This window comes from Haemorhous mexicanus, chromosome 3 (assembly GCF_027477595.1).
Source record: "Haemorhous mexicanus isolate bHaeMex1 chromosome 3, bHaeMex1.pri, whole genome shotgun sequence".
Classification (NCBI taxonomy): Eukaryota; Metazoa; Chordata; class Aves; order Passeriformes; family Fringillidae; genus Haemorhous; species Haemorhous mexicanus.
The window spans coordinates 113,528,743-113,549,818 of NC_082343.1; the positions used below are offsets into that span (position 1 = coordinate 113,528,743).

The window sequence follows — 21,076 nt, forward strand, 5'->3', positions numbered from 1 at the left end:
ACTGAGCAGTTTTGTGAGCGCAGTACAATTCCAGCTGTGACAGGGCAATGGGAAAAATGCAGGAGCAGAGTGACCTTGTTGCACATCTGCCAGCACTGTCCATCATCAGGGACCCTCCACTGCCACCTGATGGGGCACAGCCAGGCTTCAGAAGCCCCTGTGTGTCAGGCTGATGCACACAAAATAAGTAACCAGTTCATATACACGGTGTTTGATATGGCCCAGTTTAATTAAGGGATCTGTGTCTTCCTGAGGAGCAACAAGGCCACCTGTGTCACCAGATCTGGTATCAGATTTCAGTATTTTCCATGGAATATTCCATCCCATACACAGTCCTATGGTTTTATCTTCACTCATAAAAATACTCATTGTTATAAAAATTAAATCCCTTCCACAGTTGCTGCAGCTTGGGTTGATTGTGTAGTTTTGGTATTCAGGAGTTTACATCAAAATGCAATGCAAAAAAACCTAGCTGCAGTCAAAACTGTAAAAACTCAAAAATCTGTTGGTTTAGCTGGACTGTGTCCCTGTCAGAGATACATATTATGTACATCTCTAGGTGTGTGTGTGTATATATATCCCTATCATATATTACAGGGTGTTTTTCTGTTTTTTTACTATTTTTTTTAGCTTTTTTAACTTACAATGATTTTTAGTAATTAAGGTAATATACTCAAATGAAGAAAATTCAGGCACTTTGGTTATCAATGGCAGGAGAGAAAGCATAATTTTGTGGAGATAAAAAAACCCCAAGGCTCTGAATAAAATTTATCAGAAAATTAGTAGCTTGCTTTACAGTAGTATAGTAGTGTAGTAGTAGTAGTATAGCATTTTATTAGTAGTTTGCATACAAGAGTAAACCAAATTTCTGAATAGGCTCTCTCAAGTCTGAATTAATTCCTAAAAATGTATTAAATCAAGTTCATTCTTTAATTGCTGCAATAGGAAAAAGCAGTTTAAGGAGGAAATAAGATTTTCTGTAATTTGACTGAAATATAGATGAACAGGGTAAACAGAGAGTGGGATTATGATGCATTGAGCAGTTTAGAGGTTCTAGCAACATGTGAAAAGTGACAGATTCTCACAGCTACTCATAAACTGATCAGGTAAATACTTCTCCCTTCTTTAGTCAGAAAGGAGGAACAGCCTGAAATCAGATTGTCACACTCAGCTGTGCTCCAAGGAAACATCTCTGTTAAATTGCACCCAGATGATAAAACTCAGGGCAGAGCCAGGCTGAGCAAACTCAGGTGTAAGCATTTTTCCATTCCTTCCTTCCCACTTGTATTTTTCCTATGGATGCCTTTGGCATGGTTCTTGTCTGCCACAGGTTTTTTTCCCTCCAGTAGATTATAGCTCTGCATTCTATGGCTGTATAAAGGTGACTTTGGCTGCCTGGTTTTGTGGTGACTCCTCTCCCCTGTGCTCCAGTAAATTCATCAGCCACTGTCTTCTCTGGCCAAATCCATCATTCTTAATGTAATCAGAGATCAAGACTATGGTTCTCTTATGAATGCATGGTGTAGCAAATGACCCCTGTGCCTTCAGGATTTGAATGTGGGGAAACTGGTTCATCTGATGGGACCAGTCACTTCAATTCTCTGCAGTGTTTCATGACTCCTTATCTTAAATATTTCTTAAACTTCTTCTTTCAAGCCACTGCAGAAAATGTCTCAGTGCTTAACTGACTGTATCACTGCTATTCACTTCCTGGCTTTTGATCCAGAAAATTTTTTTTTGCAGACCTCTCACCTTCCAGCTCCACCCCAGCCAGGCCTGCTCTCATCAAATTCAACCTCCTTATAGCTACAGGTCTCTTGAACCTGCAGATGGTGAGGAAAATCTGTCCCTGCCAGAGCATGATCCAGACTGCTAGAGTGGCACTCATCTCACCAGAGCTCTACTTCAAAGCCATTCTCCTTATGCTGACTTTAGAGGTAATAGAGGTACTTCTACATCTGTAGGTCTGTATTTCACCTTTTCTTCTTAGAGCAGATGCCTGAGACAGGCTGGATGAGCAGATAAGGTAAATGACTGCCTTGACATCACCAAGAATTTTTTAATAAGCGTTATATGAGTCAAGTCAGTCACTATTCTATATCTCTTTCCAGGTATGGTTGAGGAAAACAGTTGTTTGGGGGAGATGTAATAATATGGATGATGAAATTTTTCAATGATAAATTTTTGGGTCTTAAGGCCACTGGTTTGGCTCTAGTGAGTAGAGCTGAACTCTCTTTCTTGAACCATGTTTTCCAAGATGCTAAAGAGCCTTGGCATTATTAACCTGTCAAACATACCAAGGCTTTTCTGGAAGGTAATGCTGTTTGGTCTAAGCCAAAATTGTGTCAAGGACTAAGATCATAAAGGCACAGAAAACCTTTTCAGGGCTCAGACCTGTGTTCTGACTCTGTGTAACCTGTCACTACAGTCAGACATGAAAAACAGAATGGATGGGAAGGTTTCAGAGGAAAACCTATTAGAAAAGGTCTGAAATTAGGAATTTATTCAGGTCATGCCACAAAGAAAGCATTTACTTGTCCTGCTGTAGAATGTCATCAGTGATGTACCCACAGTGTGTAGGTATCCTCTGGAATACACAGGGAAAGTGTTAGACTGCAATGGACACATGAATCACCTTCCCATCAATGTTTTCCCTTTGGAGCCTGTTTGATGGTGTCTCCACAGGGTCTGCAGGAATGATTAAAATGGGCTGTGTTTCCTCTGTGAGAAACAATGCAAAATCACATCCCTCCACTTCTCCAGCTGCTTAGCTACTCCCAACTCCCTCATACACATGTGCACATGTGTGTACACACATCTCCCATTCCTGCCTGGATCTCGGGGCTGTTTTGAGTGTGCACTGCAGTTCTTGACGTGTTTCCTAGTCATGAGGAGGGACAACAGTGAATACACCGTATGTATTCCATATATGTGGAATATTCAGGCATGCTGCACAATTGTTTTATCTTTGAAACATGCCTGCTGCTTCCCTGCAAATTAATAGAGACACTCATTCATTTTGATATTCCTGAGGTTTTCATGGGTGTGGTGTTGTGAGGTCCCCAGGACGAGGTGAGAGATGAGAATTTTACCCCAAATTCTCAGATGGCTGATTTATTATTCTATTCTATTCTATTCTATTCTATTCTATTCTATTCTATTCTATTCTATTCTATTCTATTCTATTCTATTCTATTCTATTCTATTCTATTCCTATGCTAAAGAAAGAGAAAGGCTACATCAGAAGGCTAGAAAAGAATGAATAATAAAAACTAGCGACTGATTAGAGTCCCAACACAGCTGGACTGGGATTGGTCATTAAATTAAAACAATTCACATGTTGGGTAAACAATTCTCCAAATCACATTCCAAAGCAGCAAAACAGGGAGAAGCTGAAGCTCCCCAGCTTCCCAGGAGAAGAAATCCTGACAAAGGGATTTTTCATAAAATATCATGGTGACACACGGGCAAACTCTTTTGCTTTCGTTGAACCCAGCAGCTGGGTTGTCCATCTTGGCTAAGCAGAGCCTTCAGTGCTCAACCTGTACAACCTTGTTTCGTTCTTGTTAACTGGTAATGGGTGGGCTAGCTGGAAATTATGGTTTAGCCTAAATGGCCTTGTTATTTGCTGCTATTTCCTTAAATTGAGCAGAAAGGCATCCTATGCATTGTGTATCACCTCCTGGCAGGATGAGCCTCTTACTCCCACCCACTGCCAGCAAAGCAGGTCTGATGCTGCAGCTCATGAAGTGAACAAAGCCAGCAGGGGCTCAGGGGAGATGCTTTATGCAGAGGATAAGATCAGGCTCAGACACCGAGCTGCTTGGGGCGATGCATTATTAAATGCTGTCTACTGATACGCTCCTTCTGTAGAAGCCGATTAATGACATCCCACTTTATTATTCCTTATCTTTTATCTCCACCTTGTTTCACAGATGTAGCCAGCAGTACACAGCACTAACCAGAGACCCGTGGCACTCATTAGATGGTGGCTGCTCCTCACAAGTGCCATCAGATGTGCAATTCCCATCCCTGATTTTGCTAACGATGCTGGTTAACGCTTTGCTGTGTCGCTGTTCAGGCAACCTAGACAACATGGTCTTGTCAGTCTCAGACTAGCTTATCTTTTACTTATTGTTTCCTTTGACACCCTCCTCTGATAAACTGGGAGATAAACACATGACAGACCCTGCAATGTATTCCCCTGGCACTAAAATCTAGCAGTAGCTCTGTAGAGGGGCTTCATCTAACGAGTGCTTATTTTGACCTGTTTTCTGTTCGATCATTGCAGCTGCAGATCTTAAGGCACATTAAAACCAGAAACACAATCTTGTTTAGCTGCTCCCTGTACCTCAGGAAGTGTTGTGTCTTTGTGTGAATGTGGGTGTTTAATTCCAGCAGCTACATGGTACAGGAAAGTCAAGCACATCCAGTTGCCTAAGGTCCTGCTTTTAGCTTTGACACTGTGATTAGAGGAGAGCAGTTACCCCCTCTAAGGGAAAACTGACCAGAGGAATATTTTTCTGCTGGGTTAATATCCTGGTTTATATCAGTAAGAGTTAATCAGGCACAAGGACACTTTTCTTGAAAACTGATAAAACTGCCTTGGTTACTTATCACAACCAGATATGGATTTGGTGAGGAGGGAGAAAAGGAGTGGATTAGGGAAAGGTAGCATCTTCTTAGTACTGGTGATAATGGTGTGAGTCTTGTGTGAACAAAGACTCAAGGTCTGTCCCTCATCCTGAGGCTGCACCTGATCCTGAGAGCTCTATGTTCACCCCCAAGCCATGGCCCTAAGCACCACATCTTCACATTTTTTGTGATTTCATAATTTCCCTGGGCAGCCTGTTCCAATGCCTGACCACTCTTTCAGTCAATAAATTTTTCCAGTATCTAATCTAAACCTACCCTGGCACAACTTGACAACATGTCCTCTTGTCCTGAATTGTCCTGAATTATTTCTTTCCGTGGCTGTCTGCCTCAGTCCCAGCCAGGCTGTGGATCATTTCTTGCCAGGTTAGGAAGTGACATCAGTTCAGTAAGGAGGAAATGTAGTGGTGGCACTGGGAATAATCCTCTTCCAACCTGTGCAACCCACCTCAGGTAACTTCACTTCTATGGTGAGCATTAACAGCAAAACTGATGGGAAAATTGAGAGCAACTTTTTGATACTTAATGATAATCCCAGCAAACTATGGCCAAATGTATTATAGGCAGAGTAATAAACAGGCAGTGCCTGACACTTTGGGCTGAGAAAGTAAGAGGGGTTTTATTAACATATTACAGCGAGTGCTGGTTTGTGGACAGGCTGACTGAGATTAAAGGATCCCTACAGACAGCTCAGGGAGAAATACAGCTGCTTAAATCCAAATGTGTGGTCCTAACTGCCTCTGATAGCACTCTGCCATGCCTAGGGAAATCTTTAACCCTTGTGTATACCCCAGCATGGAGGGAGGAGGAGGATTGAAACTTTGAGTCTTATTAAATTGAAATAGGTCACTTCTTGCTCAGTCATTTGTTGCAATTAGCATCTAATTTGGAGACACTTTCCTCTCGTGTAAATCACTGTGTGGGCAGCCTGGGTGCCAAACAGGATTTTGGGTGCCACAGCTGGATTTCAGGGTGCAACCCATCAGTTTCTGGAGCATTTCTTGTATCAGCTGGGACACAGATGTTCTCAGGCCCCTCTATGATCTTGACATGCATCTCCTGAGAAACCTGATGTTTTCTTTTCCAGCTACTAAATGATAAAATTACACACTACAAACATATAAAACTATCTATACTTTATTTCTGTTTTCTTTAAATTTTATCTTTCTTACCTGTTCAGCAATCTGATACAGCAGAGCAGATGGACAGTGACATAAAGTCAGGAAATCCATCTGAAAATGGGCCAGTTAGAGTTAGTACGATGTTCATTTCTTAATTGTATAACACTTGTCTAAAAATCTTATCTGTGGCTAAATGTTGCAGAGAAAATCAGTAAGGATTATCTCCATACAAATAGAAAAGGCAGCACCTTTCTGCTCAGATAATTAATATTTCAAGTGCAACAGTCCCATTTTTTTAAAGGTCATTGTAAAGGACATCAAATCTAGAGGAAGAAGAAATTCAGTTCTGCCTGCCACAAGATTTTTCCAGCTGCCATTAAGGGACATTCTCTTTGTAATGGCAAGAGACAGGACACTGCCTTGGCTGAGCTGTCCACATCACCATGTTCCTCTTAAACCACTGCACAAATGAGATGATTCTTGCACTCAGAGAAGAACTTATTCCAAATTAATCTTTGGTCAGAAAGTTGCACTAGGTAGGCCCCCTCTAACTGAATTTATCCTATTCTATCCTATCCTATCCTATCCTATCCTATCCTATCCTATCCTATCCTATCCTATCCTATCCTATCCTATCCATCTTGTGTACTTTTCCACAATGAACCAGGAAGTCCATCATGTGGGACATAATTCAGACCCTGCCCAGAGCAGCCAGCTCTCTGCAAGGAGCCCCCTCAGGAATAGGTGAGAAGGAGGAATGGGGAAAAATCCCTTTCTACAGGCCTTCCCATGGCATCTCCTTGTTTGCTCTGGATCCTTGCTAAAGGTAGGCAGGGTTATCAAGGGTTTCTCCTTGAAAGGTGGAAAGAAGCAGGTATACAATGTGCTAGGAGGAAAGCTGCTCTGCTGTGGGGATCTCAGTGATGACAGGATTTGTCAGGAACAAGGAAAACTGCCTTGAAATATGTTAGCCATATTATAATGGCTTTAAAGTCTTTTACCAGCACTGATTGCAACATGGCCCTTCGGTATCGTAGTCAGTCACTAAATATTTCTCATGCCCTAGAAACATCAATAGCTGGGCCTCACATAAAGCAGTGGTTTTAGAGCACATGGCACAAGATTGTGTTTCCAGACAGTTCTGCAATATCCCCAGTGAGGGAGACTCCACCTCTCTCTGGACAATCTGTTCAGTGCTCAGTCACTGCATAGGAAGCTCTTCCTCATGTCCAGGTGGAATTTGCTGGGATCAGTCCCTGTCTGTTCCTCTGGTGCCATTGCTGGGCCCTGGAGCAGAGCCTGGGCCCTGCTCTGAGCCCTCCCTGCACACAGGGACACCCAGGGCTGAGGGCCCCTCTCAGCTGTGTGTCCTCTCCAGGCTGAACAGCCCCAGCTCCCTCAGCCTTTCCTCCTCAGGGAGATGCTCCAGTCCTTTCATCACTGTCACCCTCCACCAAACCCACGCCAGGAGCTCCATGTCTCTCTTGTCCTGAGGAGCCCAGAACTGGACACAGCAGCCCAGATGTGCCTCACTGGGTCTCCTTGCTCACAGGGCATACTCCAGGGTTGTGGACCTCTTGTCATCCATCAGGACCCTGAGGTGCCAGAGGTCTCTGTCTCCCCCCTCAGCTCAGGAGCAGCCATGGATGTGTGTGTTCAGCTGCATGGATGTGCAGTGCTTTAATGCTTTCATCTGAGCCACACCTCCTGAGTTTGTTACTTAAGCCATCACAACATCCTCTTATCTGAGTGACTCACTGAAGAGAGTTTGTTTTGGCAAGATCAGTTCATGAAGGATCCATGCTGATGCTTAATACCCTACTGGTTACAAAATGACAGGAAAAAATTTGTTCCATTATCTTCCTGGAGATCTAAATCAGGCTTATGGACCTTTATGCCCTGGGTCAGATGTATGATGATTGATTTTTACCTTATTACACTACTTTTTTCCTCTTTTGAGTGACTGAGAAATGAATTCTTGTGGTTTGGCTTGCAGAAATCACTACAAGAAAGACATTGAGGGACTGGAGCCTATCCAGGGAAGGGAATGAAGCTGGGAAGGGTCTGGAGCACAGGTCTGATGAGAAGCAGCTGAGGGAACTGGAGGGGCTCAGCCTGGAGAAAAGGAGGCTCAGGGGGAATCATGTTCCTTACAACTCCCTATAAAGAGGTTGTAGCCATGTGGAGGTTGGTCTCAGCTCCAAGGTCACAAACAATATGACAAGAGGAAATAGCTTCAAGCTGTGCCAAGGGAGGTTTAGACAGGACATTGGCAAAAAATTTCTCCACAGAAGAGGTTGTCAAGCATTGGAACAGGCTACTCAGGGAAGTGTTGGAGTCACCACCCCTGGAAGTGCTCAAGAAATATGCAGTTCTGGTTGTTAGGAGTGTGGTTCAATGAGGGACCTGGCAGTGATAGGTAAATGTTTGGACTCGATGCTCTTAGAGGTCTTTTCCAGTCTTAATGATTCTGTGATTTCTTGACCCATTATTCATGGTAAAGGAGTCTTTTGTGAGTGAGGGTAATGATAATGAGGGTTCCTTATTGATAACAACACTGGATTAACTATTGCAACACAATCATTCTTACTTGGGCCCGTGCTAATTATTTCAGAGTCTAGTAAGCCATGTTCCAGCACTCACACTATATCTTGGCATTGCTTAATTTACTTTTAGAGTTATCCCCAGCTGAGAGGGCAGTGTGCCATGGAGGGGAAAAGTAGTGGAGATGAATGAGGAAAAATCCCAACCCAAATAATCAGCAATTTGAGTTGTGAAATTGAACTTTTAACTTATTACTTGTCTTTCACACTAGAAGAAATGCCACTGGAATGAAGGAGTCAAATGTGTGATGAAATTATTCTGTGCCAAGGGCTCTGGGACTTGCAATCTTAATTATGACAGCAGCTTCCTTACTAAAAGGGGACTGGAATGTGCAACCTTTGTAAGGTGAGAATGAAATAATATTTAACCCCATAATTAACTGCACAGAAAAACACCTGTATCCCAAAGGTCACCGAGTGGGGATTGCAGGTTATTTATGCTAATTGTTATTTCTCTCTGAAAGGGAGTCTGACGGAGGGTTGCTTGCCTGACTTCTGTTTTTGCTTAGGAAATCTTCTCACATAACCTGATTCTGCTCATGCTGCTAAATATTTAGGCTCCCTTCAACACCTAATGCTAATAAAGTCACAACTTTGGTGAAGTTTAGAGGATTTTATTTCATGGTACTACGAAAGAATGAAAATTATGATGAACTGGTCAGTGAGGAATGAGTAATTTAATGACTGGTACAGCTAAAGAACATATTAAAAAAAATTGAAACACATGTCTGCTTGTTATGAAAAGTAAAGTTTCCATATGCAGGGACCTTCCCCCTTTTGTCTGTCTGTTATTGAGAATTAAGCCCTTTTCTCAGACAGTCCTTTTTCTTTACAAGGCAGGTTTGGTTACCTGTATTTGAATCTTACAATATAAACAGGATTCTTAATTTAAATTAACTACATTTGGTGTGGTTTTTTGGGGGTATTTTTTGTGTTTTTTCAGAACTGAGCATTTTACAGTAGAACATATGTCAGCAACAGATTCTAAACCAGAATAGATCTACAGGAAACTGCTCTGCTCTCCTAATTTCTTTTAAGAATTACATATTTCAAGCAATCTTGTTTATCTTCTGGTCCTGTTAACAGTACAATTGTTTAAATTTTCAATCAAGTTAAAAGTAGTTACATGACCAAGCACTATCCATTTATGCCAAGAACATAATAAATAAACATATGGAACCACAGACCTTTAAAAAATGTTTTTTTGATAACATTTTGGGAAAAGAAAGATGAGAAAAGCTAATGATTAAATATATTTGGCAAACAAACAACAAATTTAAATTAAGATTTCTACCATGTTCTGGACCAATATATAAATAGAATATGTACATCACCTACAGATTTTTTTTTGTGTGAGTCACTGTACTGAAGTCAGTTCTTCTGCATATGTTGGAGAGGCAGGATGGAATCAGTGTTTGTGGAAGAATTCATTAAGGAGATGGATATCCAGGAAGGTAAAAGCTGACCCTCCCATTTTATTCCAGTTTTGCATTGACAGGAGCAGAGCAGTGGACTTGATGAAGCAGTGGACTTGAATGTCCACACCCTGGACATTTTGCCAGGAATGTTAGAAAAAAGCATCTTCAAACTTTCAAGGCTTGGCTGAAAACAAATTGAAACAGAAAATTAACCATGAGTAGGAAGTGAAAACCTGCACCTTGTCCTATCGGAATAATTTTTCATCAACATTATTTTGTCCCTAATGTTTTCTTCTCTGTTGCCATTTACTCCCCAGCAGTATCCCAACCACTAATTTGACCACACACAGAAAATAAAAGGCATTCTCAAGGAGATTTCTTGCTTATCCATAAAGGTGTTTTGAAGCTTTCTTTCTTTATGCTACAGCCTGTGACAAGAATTTGGTTAATTCAATAACAGAAGATATTTAATTAATATCTTAATGCATTGTGAGAATCAGACCATATGTTTTTATTTCCTATCAGAATTCTAAAATCTCAGGTTTTCCACTTGCTCTTATCAAGGGTGTTGCTTCTTCCATTTGATCTGCCACCATTGTTTAAAGGATGAAGAAGAAAACAAAAAAGGTAAAGTCCCCTCCTTCCCTAGAATTTCTTAGGTTCAAGGGTGAGATTTATCTCTCCTGGGCATGGAAAAGTGTTAAATCAAAAGTGTTATCTCTTAGGTAAAGCAGACAGCAAGGTGAAATGTGATTTTTTCTGATAGTATTTCAGCAAATATTTTTTTTTAAATTTAGTTTGCATAAATTAATTGTTGTTTAGGGTTTTTTTTTAAGCATCAACTTTACCCAGGTCACAATTAAAATGCTTGGAACTTACTGCATAGTCCATCCTCACAAGCACTGGGGCAATCCCCACAGGGCTCTCCTTCCTTGTAGGGTGTCTTCATTGAACTTATTAGGTTTCCCCTGAAACATCAACGTTACCAACATCAGCTATGAAGTCACTACACCATATCTGAGAGGAAAACTAAATTATAAAGATATTTAGATTTACACTCAGTTACTTATGTAACTTACTGTTAGATTTATGCTTGGTCCTTGGTTATATCTCAATTTTTATACATGTGCTGGGTTTATTTGGAAATGCTTTGGCAGTGGGCAGAGAGGGGGAGGAATTTGCAGGTGTGGCTTTTGTGAGAAGACACCAGAGGCTGTCTCTGTTTCAGACAGGGCCAGTGTTGGCCAGCTCCAAGTTGGACCCATGTGATGGTGATTGTGGCTCTGTGATAACACATTCAAGGGAGGGTAAATTCTGCACACAACAGCAACCAGAAGAAATGAGTGAGAATACGTGAGAGAAATCACCCTGCAGACACCCAGGTCAGTGCAGAAGGAGAGGCAGGAGGTGCCCCAGGCACCTGAGCTGAGGTTCCCTGGTGCAGCCCATGGAGAGGCACCAGGAGCTCTGCCCCTGCAGCCCATGGATGTCCATGGGGATGCAAAGATCCACCTGCAACCTGTGGAGGACCCCCCCTGGAGCAGGAGGATGCCTGAAGGAGGCTGTGATCTCATGGGAAACCCTCACTGGATCAGGCTCCTGGCTGGATTTGTGACCAATGTGAGGGACACACATTGCAGCAGTCCAACCCTGAGGGAATGGAAGCATGGAAGGAATCCATGCTGGAGCAGCTTAGGAGGAGCTGCAGCCTGTGGGAAGGACCCATACCGAAGTTCATGGAGGTCTCTCTCCAGTGAGAAGGACCCACAATGGAGTGAGGGAAGAGCAAGGGGAGGAAGGAGTGGCAGAAATGGCACCTGATGAACTGAGCAGATGTTGCAGAGGCAGGATGGAATCAGTGTTTGTGGAAGAATTCATTAAAGAGTTCACCTGGTGAACTGAGCAGAGCCCCCAGTCCCATCCCATTGTGCTGCTGAGGGGGAGGAGGCAGAGAAAACCAGGAGTCAGGCTGAGCTTGGGAAGAAGGTGGGGGCTAGTAAAAGGCACTTTAGGTTTTACTTCTTATTATCCTAGTCTGATTTGATTAGTAATAAATTAATTTTCCCAAGCTGAGTCTCTTTTTTCCATGACAGTAAGTGGTGAGGGAACTCCCCTGACCTCATCCTGACCCAGGAACTTTTTGCCATAGTTTTTAATTACTCCATCCTGTTGGGGAGAAGAGTCAGAGAGGCTGGGTGAGCTACTGATGGTTAGTCAAGGTCAACCCACAACAAGATATTGTGAATGTGGAAATTAATTTTAGGCACTCTTTGAAATCATCACTTTACCTTAACATTCCTGTTAAAGTTTTTTGGTATTAATTATAGTCTTCACTGTACTGTACGTATTGGTATGCCTTTCTGAGCTGACATTTCAAGTAGAATGTGAAAAATATTTATTTCTAATTAACTATTATGAAAATTAGGATTTTTAGGCAAGAGACATTTAATTTGAAAATCAGCATCCCTTTTATATATTTTATGCTTTTTCTTGTTTGACAACTCTTTTCATGAGTGTGTTTCTGTCCTTTCATATTCCTAATACAGTCTTCCAACCTGTTTCTCAGCTATTGAGGATGTGCCCTGATACAAATTTCACCAACTCCTGACTAATTTTGATGATGTAACAAGTACCAAAATCAGAATCGATACGTACGCGGGGCAGTACTGGCAGACATAAAAGTAACTGTACGTAGTGTTGCTGCAGAAAGCGAAACCACATCCAATTTTATAAGAATTGTGCCAAACCATCTGTCAGTATAAGAATAAAAATCATGGGAGTATGGAAAATATACATTTGAAAATAATTTAAATACAATATGCATCACAGAAATGTTTGCAATGAAGTTAAGTCACTTTATTTACCCTTTATACTAAAAATATGATCCCCATGTTACTGAAAATCTGCTCTAACCCATATCCAACCAAAGAATATTGGGGATATAACAATAATAATTCAAGACACATGTTTATAAAACCTTTGATTTTGTATTTATGTCTTCATTCAATTGCAATTGTTAATGTAAAATTTTGTATCCTGTCTTTTGTGCAGGTACTGTAGGAGTTTAGGATAAGCCATTGTCAAGCTCCTCTGAGTCAAAAAGCCTCTGTTTACTGCAACAAACCTATTTATATTTCCTTGCTGATACTTTAAAAACCCTGTTTTCCCACTGTCTGGGCAATTCTCAAATGTTAAACAAGTTGTTGCTTCCTGAAGTCTTGAAATACCAGTATCTTTACTCTTCACTCCTACATACACTCAGACTATTATTTTCATTTTAATTTTGTTACTTTACCTATTATTTTCATTCTAATTCTGTTCCTTTGAAAGTTTTCATCTTGTTTTGTCAGAATAACTCTCATGCCTCCATTGTATTTAATTCCTTTAAAGATGAGAGGATAAAACTTGCTTAGCTAACATTTATTTGTTCAGCCTGAAATATAAATACATATTTAAAAAATACATCTACCTGGGTGTAATGGCCAAACATTGCACCTTTTGTTTTTGCCCCAGTTCCATATTCAAAATTTTTCTCCTCATTGTACCAGGCCTGAAGAACATGTGACCATGAAAATGGGACAGAGGACATGAAGAGATTTTCACCACATTGTACATCTGAAAAGAGAATGGTGCTGAGAAATGCATAGAGAATACACACATGAGGAAAAAAACCCCAACAAAACAAACCAGCAAAAGCTGGGATGATTTCCGTAGAAGTTCTCATCCTAACTGGGGCAGCAGGATGTTTTTTTCCAGTTGAGCGACATCACTCTTTGTAAATACTGAAGGTGTCCCTTGGCCAGTTTGCAGCACGGCCTGTTTGGCTGGTGAGTGGTTGTTGCAGACATTCTGCATGACTGCAGGAACACCTGCACAGCTGCATCACAGGTTTGTGGCTGTAATTTTGCTATTTGGATGTTGCCAACGCAATCATTACCCAGGTCACAGCCCAGTAATCTTGGGAAAATCCCAATAATCCAAATTTTACTCCTGGCGCACAAGAAAGTGTCTATACTGCCCTTATTGTCTGTTTTTATTCAGGTCTAACCCCACTGCATTGGTCCTCAAATGGGATTCACCCTGGCAAACCCAGAGGATTTGGATTTTAGGAAAAAATATTGACAGGACTGTCCCCATCTTAGATATGGTGTGGGTAGAAGTCAATCAGCAACACTGGTCTGTTAGCATGGTACAGCTGTAAATTCAATATCCAGTGACTGACTGAAGTGTTAATCTGAACCTCAAAGACAGTTTTAGGTTGCAATTTGCCAGGGGATTTAAAAACTGTAAGTCTGGTCTGAGAAACTATGCTTAGCACCACCAGCCAGTTTTACACCTTTGCCTTTTGCCCCTCTCTTCCCAGACATTTCAAACCAGCACATGTAAACTGGTTTCTGCACTTAGCTGGCCCTAGATCTCTAGATTCCCTTTTTTCTGATGGATATTTTAGGAGAATATGCTTTATCACTATGATTTAATTTTCTCATCTGCTGTAGAAATGGGATATACCCATGTAAAACTGGGATGAGAATGGGATTGAATTTTTGTCACTCACTGGGCAGATTTCTACCTAGAAATTTCCATTTGTCACATGACAAAAAAAATCAATATGGAATTAAAATTTTATCTCATTTCCCCCAAACAAGCACAGCCCCAAACTGGCCACATCAATAAGGTGTGATGTTGGTCAGTTCCACTCATGCTGCACTTACTGGTTCTCCTCAGGTTAGGAGGACTGTGGCTTAAAGTACATTGATTGGCCCAATTTTGGGCATTCTCTGCAGCTGCAGGACACCATTCCTTAATGAAAGAAGAAAATATCTGTCACACACCCATGAATAACCCCTTATACATACCCCTCATAAAGGAGTAACATTTGGAAATTACATTTAAATAAGAAAAAAGTCAAATGCAAAATCCTTTTCATCCCATTTTTGAGGGGAGAGGGAGGTAGGAGCAAAGTTACTGTGCACCAAGGGAATAGGAACTCTGAAACTTGATGAAGAATGCATCAGAAATGAATGCTATGGATCTTTCTCCTCCTTTTAATTTTACTTCAAAAGAGACATTACTGTCGATACACCACCAAATTTTTCAGGTTTTTTTCCTTCCACCTGCCCTCCCTTATGTTTCTCTTGGTGCTGGCTGTGCTCAATCCTTAGGAAAGGTCTGGAGAAGGAATTTGTGGCTAAATAAAACAATGTGATCCTGCATACAGTCCTGTATCTCTCATATAGTCCACCACTCATCAAAAATAGATTTACAGCACACAACTTACCATCTTCATCATGTTGCTGGCAGTTGGTTTTACTCCTCTCCTGAGGGCATTATGTCTGTCAACAATCAACTTTTGCTGCTCTGCTCTGCTGCTTGACAGAGCACTGAGAGCTGCAGTTTCCTAAATTGAAAGAAAAAAGAGCTGTATTTCTGTTTCATTTGAATGTTACTAGATCCTACATCCTGTGTAGGAAATATTAAAAAAAACAAAATTTTATTATGAAGCAAGGAGATAATCCCAGTGGGGGAGGAAGGATTGTTGTCCTCTTTGTCTCCTAAGTGTCTCCAGGGGTTCTTCCATGTGGAGCAGCATTTCAGTGGTTCCACAGTGTAGAGCTAAGCAATAATAACACAGATTCTTGTATTCTATCTCCCAGCCCTCTGGGGAGGACTGCGACATCCTGGAATGCCTCTGTGCCTGTAGAATCTTACATTTAGGCAACAGAACCAGACTTATTTGCCAATATTATAATTTCCTAATGATGTTTTGTGGAAAGAGGATCTAAAAATCATCAGAATGTATCAATTGTGTTTATGATGTGTTTCTCTTCTGTTTAGTTTTAAACTTCCTTATCAATACTTTTCTATTGAAGAAATCTGTTGTTTAATCACAGGATCATCTCAGGCCTCTTGTGGTACTTCATCAGGACATCCCACCGAACAGAAAATGTTTATACCTTTCATGCCATAGATTTTCTTCCAATTCTGTCATAACTGATAAAATTTGTCATGCTTTCTAATTACAAAATAGCCATGTGAGAAACTCAGCCTCCTCTCAACTAGTCGGGACTGCAGCATTGAGAGGAGAAATTGAAGAATTAGGGGGAAATGCAGTCAAGCCATCAATCTCAAGATGCAGCGGAAGCAAACTACAGATTTCAGACTAAGTGTGTGTAAGGGTTCAGGGTGTTAATTTAGCTGTTTGAGGGAAATCAGGGATATGGGCTGAGTGGATGGGACTGTGAGCAAAGAGAGAGGCAACACCTCAGGACTTGTAGGATGAGAAAGGAAGAGAGGTAAGTAAGTGATATCTGTAAACCTGTGTGGAATTCATGGGAAAAGTGCTTGATCTTTAGGAGGTCCAGATTATTGGATTTGTGTATGAAAACTTCTGAAGAATAGTTATCTCTGACCCAACATACAAGTAATACTGAGTATTTAGATGTGTTTTTGTGCAAATGTGGAACCAGAAAAGTGGTTTGAAATGAAGCAGACTTCAGGGATAAATGCTTTCCAGATCCTATATCTACTACTTCAAAAATAAATGCTTTCCAGATCCTAAATATCTCATCAGACTCTTTCTGCATAATTTTGGTGTGCATAGGAAAAGCCATTTTCAGCTGCTCTACAAGTCCCTCAGGGCCCACCCAAATTTTACAAAGAAGAGATATGTATTCTACCTGTCCAGTGGATGGAGGCAGCACAGTTGTGAGACACAGGAACACTGCTGTCAGAATCATCTCTGAAAAGGTGAGAATGAGGAATTAATTTTCTTTTTACAGAGCTTTCATTTCTCTGAATACAAAATACATCTTTCTCCTGTGTGCTTGCTGGCTTTTGCTCAACAAACTTCCTTCCTTCCTTCCTTCCTTCCTTCCTTCCTTCCTTCCTTCCTTCCGCCACTTCCTTCCTTCCGCCACTTCCTTCCTTCCGCCACTTCCTTCCTTCCGCCACTTCCTTCCTTCCGCCACTTCCTTCCTTCCTTCCTTCCGCCACTTCCTTCCGCCACTTCCTTCCGCCACTTCCTTCCGCCACTTCCTTCCGCCACTTCCGCCACTTCCGCCACTTCCTTCCTCTAAAATAATAAAATCAGTTCTCCCTTTTTTTTCCAAATTTCTGTGAATCAACTCATACTTCCTTCTGTAGCCCTGATGGAATATCTCCACAGGTATTCACAGGTATTTTTGCTGCCCTTCTTGCAGGAAGCCTATTGCTCATGTTCAAACTGCAGAATGGGATTGGGATGCTGCTCTTGGCCTGTTCCTGTGTCTAGGTGAATCTGAAAACCCCCCTGCTCCCCTCTGCCTGCTCTGACTGGAGAGCTTTGGTTGAGAGGGGAATTAGACACTGAGTCCATCTGATCTCTGTAGTGGGTGTAGGAGTCAATTCAAAACCTGCTCAAAGCTTGATGACCAGCACTATGAAATCTTGCATGTGAGTTGGGGCAGAACTGGGAAAGACCTGTTTCAGGAAGATTTTTGTTTGTTTGTTTGTTTTGTTTTAAGACAAGTTGTGAATATATTACAAGTAATAAGAAATGAAAACAGAAATCAGAGCCTTCTCTAACGTTGTGATTCTTGGTATTTCCTATGCAGGGCCAGGAGTAGGACTTTGATGATCCTTGTGGGTCCCATCCAACTTAGGTTATTCTACAAATATCTGATTCTAATTGAAGAAGCATCCACCAGACCCTGGACTCCAAGACTCCACTTGCTTGGGAGGCTCAAACACCACTCCAGTGACCAAGGAGGTCACTGCAAAGTTCAGGTATCTGCAATCACTCACACGAGTTACACTTGGCTTGTTTCTGCTCACCTACCTCTGGCAGGCAAGCAGGTGAATAGATTGGAATTTACTTGTTCTGGCAGTTTTCCCAGCCTCCCACTCTGAGGGAATTTATGGGCATGTTACCACAGAGGTATATTATTAGCTTACCTTGTTTGGTTTTGAGGGGCTGCTGATTTTAATTTTAAATTATTCTTGGGGAGAGGCCAGTAGGGTTTGCTGATCCTTTCATATTCAGCAAAGCCCCTTTGCCTCGAGGCAACCAGTTTATATAAAACACAGGGTGCTCTGGAGAACATTGGTACTTGTGGAAAACACATGGTTAAGAGAAACTCTTCTTTTCCAGGTGTTACAGCAAGGCCCCAGTTCTTCACCAGCCTCTCACCTTGCTCTGGGGGTGACCCACAGTGCCCAGCCTTAGGCAGGGATGCTGCTCCAGCTCTGCTAAACAACAAAGCCCATGGACTGTGACTATGGGCAGCTCAGAGGCCAAAGAACTGGAAGGACTGGTCACATCTGTCCAATTAAACTCTCACAGCCTTCAAAATAGGGTGGCTTATTCCAAGCACTTGCATTTGAGGGAAGATCTAGTTGATCCAGGGGAAAACATAGGGATGATTAACAGAATAAGTCATTGATCTCCTGTTCTTAGTATTGTTTTATGTCCCTTACCTTAAATTTTCACAACACCTGTGCCTCCTTGAAGTGCTTTAGAATCACAGAATGTTTTTCTTATTAACTTCCCTAACTCGTATTTCTTAGAGCCATTACAAAACTTTGCACTTTGTCTGACTTAGGTGTTTAGCAACAAAAGGTTATACTCCCAATATCGTGAAAAATATGCTTTTCACTTAATTTCTAACTAGAAAGTAAATAGAATTTGGGCTATTTTTAGCTGTACTCAAGTTACAAGCAAAAATATGTCTTTTGAGTTCAAAATGTGATGAGATGAAAGTAGAAAGCAACTCTCTTTGCACATAAAACACATACTAAAGGAAAAACCTCTTCACTGAAATTATGAAGCTTTCCATTTTGCAAACCAAGCTGAAGAAGCTAACTTAGAGACATAGGCAAAGTATTCATTCACTGTAATATTTTCTATGAATTAGCTTACAATTAAATATAATTGGTAATTTAATACATGATACGAGTTTCAAAATGCCATTGGAATGCTTTTTAAGACCCAGTGGGTTTCCCACTCCAAGATATTAACATACTTTTGGCAATCCCACTGATTTCAACCAAATGCTTACAGTTTATGAGATGTAAATTTAATTGCTCTGCATTAATTTCTAGGCACTGGTCCTAAAATCAGTCTCTCTCTCCCCCTCCCCTGCTCCCCCTCAATCAAACATAAATCAGGACATGTGCCAAGTCTTGCTGACTTTCCTGCAAATCCATCTGTATACCAGGATCTGCCACTGAAAGATGGTGCTTTAGCATCCCTAGTTTGTATGAGTTTGGCAAACTCATGGGAATATGTTTTTCCAGTCTCTCGTTCTAAAATAAAAAAAATTAAAAGATGCATCCTAAATTATTAATTTAATTGGATAACCATTAAAAAAAATTCCAATTATTTTTTATTATCCTTGAAAAGGACCTGAATAGAATAAAGTTTCTGTCATTGCACTTGTACAGCATTATTGCACAAAGGCTGCTTAGCAGCCACTTTGCAGAAGAGGAATCAATGAAACAAGGTGGTAATTTTCCCACTCTGAAAATAGGTGGTGATAGAAACATGAACCAATAGAACCTACTAAGCTGAATTTATATCCCATTCAGTGTGTTTGACTGTCTCTCTATCCCTTTTTCTACATACAAATAATTTACTAAGATGCTGCTTGATACAGGTGGCTTTTCTGGTATTTTTGATTGTTCATCCATTTTCTCTACCTTTTTGTTTTGGCTTGTGTTACACTACTGCCTGTAAAATCCTTATTTTTCACTTAATAAAATCCTCCTCAGTGACTGTCCTAAATTTTTCAAGAAGCCTTCTGATGACAGGTTGTATTTTAATACAGTAAAAAAAACCACAATAATTTAAGCCAATGAATCAAGGCAAATCCTACCTTTTGTTTCCACAGAGATCAGAAGTTTCTGTCCTTCATCAGGTAGTTGTGGAATTGGCTGGAATTCTTCACTGGAGGGTGATTTATAGCTCTCCTGTTTCCTGATAGGACAAGGTGATTCAGCGTCACAGGTATTACAAAATTCACAGAGTGACCAGATAGAGCAACAGCATATTTTTCAAGCTTAAATTCATCCAAAAAGGAGGTTGCTTGCTTGTCTTCCATTTTAATTTCCTCTTACTTCTTGTACTGGAATAGATGGAATACTCTGAAATTATTTTTGGATTATTGTCTTAAATTTGATATTTGCAGTCAATGGGGAGGCCAGGTACAACACTCTCTGCTAATGATTGACACATCCAGTTATAGTAACATTTGATCTTAGTCTCCAGCAATGCAAATAAACTCAGCTAGCTACTGAGTTGTTTATTATTATTATTATTATTATTATTATTATTATTATCATTATCATTATCATTATCATTATTATTTTTAACAATGCCTCCAGACTGACATTGTTGTAACCAAGATGGAATCTTGCCCATTAATTTTTCCATGGGAGTTTAAAAAGCCTTGGGCCAAGTTCCTGTCCATGCTGTGGCTTCTTTACATCAGTACTATAGTGTAAAAGCCAAAAGAGGAGACAAGGATGTTTCTGTAAGTGATCTTTTTAAACAATACTGGATAAAGATTGAAAGATTACCATGTGCACTAGCATTAAAACACTTGTTTGTTTTGGCATTTCTGGGTACCTGGGGTGAGATGAGATGGATGGGAACACTGTCAGATCAAAAGGGCTTTTTTGTGTGCACTGACTGCTTCTGTCCACGTTTAATCTCCAGTAATTGCTGACCAGAGCAGCTGTCATTGTCTGCTTTTATATAAATGCTGCTGTTTTTCTATTTAGATTCAGATCTCCTGTCTTCCTGGTTCTCAGCTTCTCCCTGAGAACTCATGTGCCTTCAGAACAGGCCTTTGCTTTCCCACACCTGGGAAAGCAGCACTCTGCCAGATGAAATGACTGTGGGGTGGTTGATTTGTAATTATGTGGAGAGACATGCACTGTCAGCATGTTTGGGGTTGACATCAAACTGCAGGGAGCAGTCCACATGCTGGATGAAAAGGCTGTCATTCAGATGAATCCCAAAAAGCTGGAGCTGTGATTGGACAGAAAAGATCTGAAAGCAAGCAATTGAGAGACACCAACTGTCGAGGGAACAGCTCTACAAAAATACATTAGGGGTTGGACTTGATCACAGAATGGTTTGGGTTGGAAGGGACCTTAGAGATTATTTACTTCCAAGCCTCCCACCATGGGCAGGGATGATCTGGGAGGTCTTTTCCAATGTAAATGATTCTATGAGGGGTTGCACAAGAGTCATGACCAAGAAGGAACTGCACTGGATTAGTCCCTGAATAGTGCACAAACT

General features: G+C 40.9%; 1 protein-coding gene across 1 annotated transcript in view; it reads right to left on the reverse strand.

Moving 5' to 3' along the window:
• LOC132325744 (cysteine-rich secretory protein 2-like) overlaps positions 1 to 19,705 on the reverse strand; it is a 35,466-nt gene extending 15,761 nt beyond the window's left edge. The window contains exons 1-8 of the mRNA XM_059843320.1: positions 19,647 to 19,705; positions 16,473 to 16,534; positions 15,074 to 15,193; positions 14,508 to 14,595; positions 13,265 to 13,410; positions 12,451 to 12,545; positions 10,675 to 10,763; positions 9,972 to 9,979 (exon numbers count right to left, since the gene is read on the reverse strand). Of these exons, the coding sequence (XP_059699303.1) occupies positions 9,972 to 9,979; positions 10,675 to 10,763; positions 12,451 to 12,545; positions 13,265 to 13,410; positions 14,508 to 14,595; positions 15,074 to 15,193; positions 16,473 to 16,532 (606 nt within the window). The 5' untranslated portion in view covers positions 16,533 to 16,534; positions 19,647 to 19,705. The remainder of the gene's footprint in view (positions 1 to 9,971; positions 9,980 to 10,674; positions 10,764 to 12,450; positions 12,546 to 13,264; positions 13,411 to 14,507; positions 14,596 to 15,073; positions 15,194 to 16,472; positions 16,535 to 19,646) is intronic.
• Between the last annotated feature and the right edge of the window lie 1,371 nt (positions 19,706 to 21,076).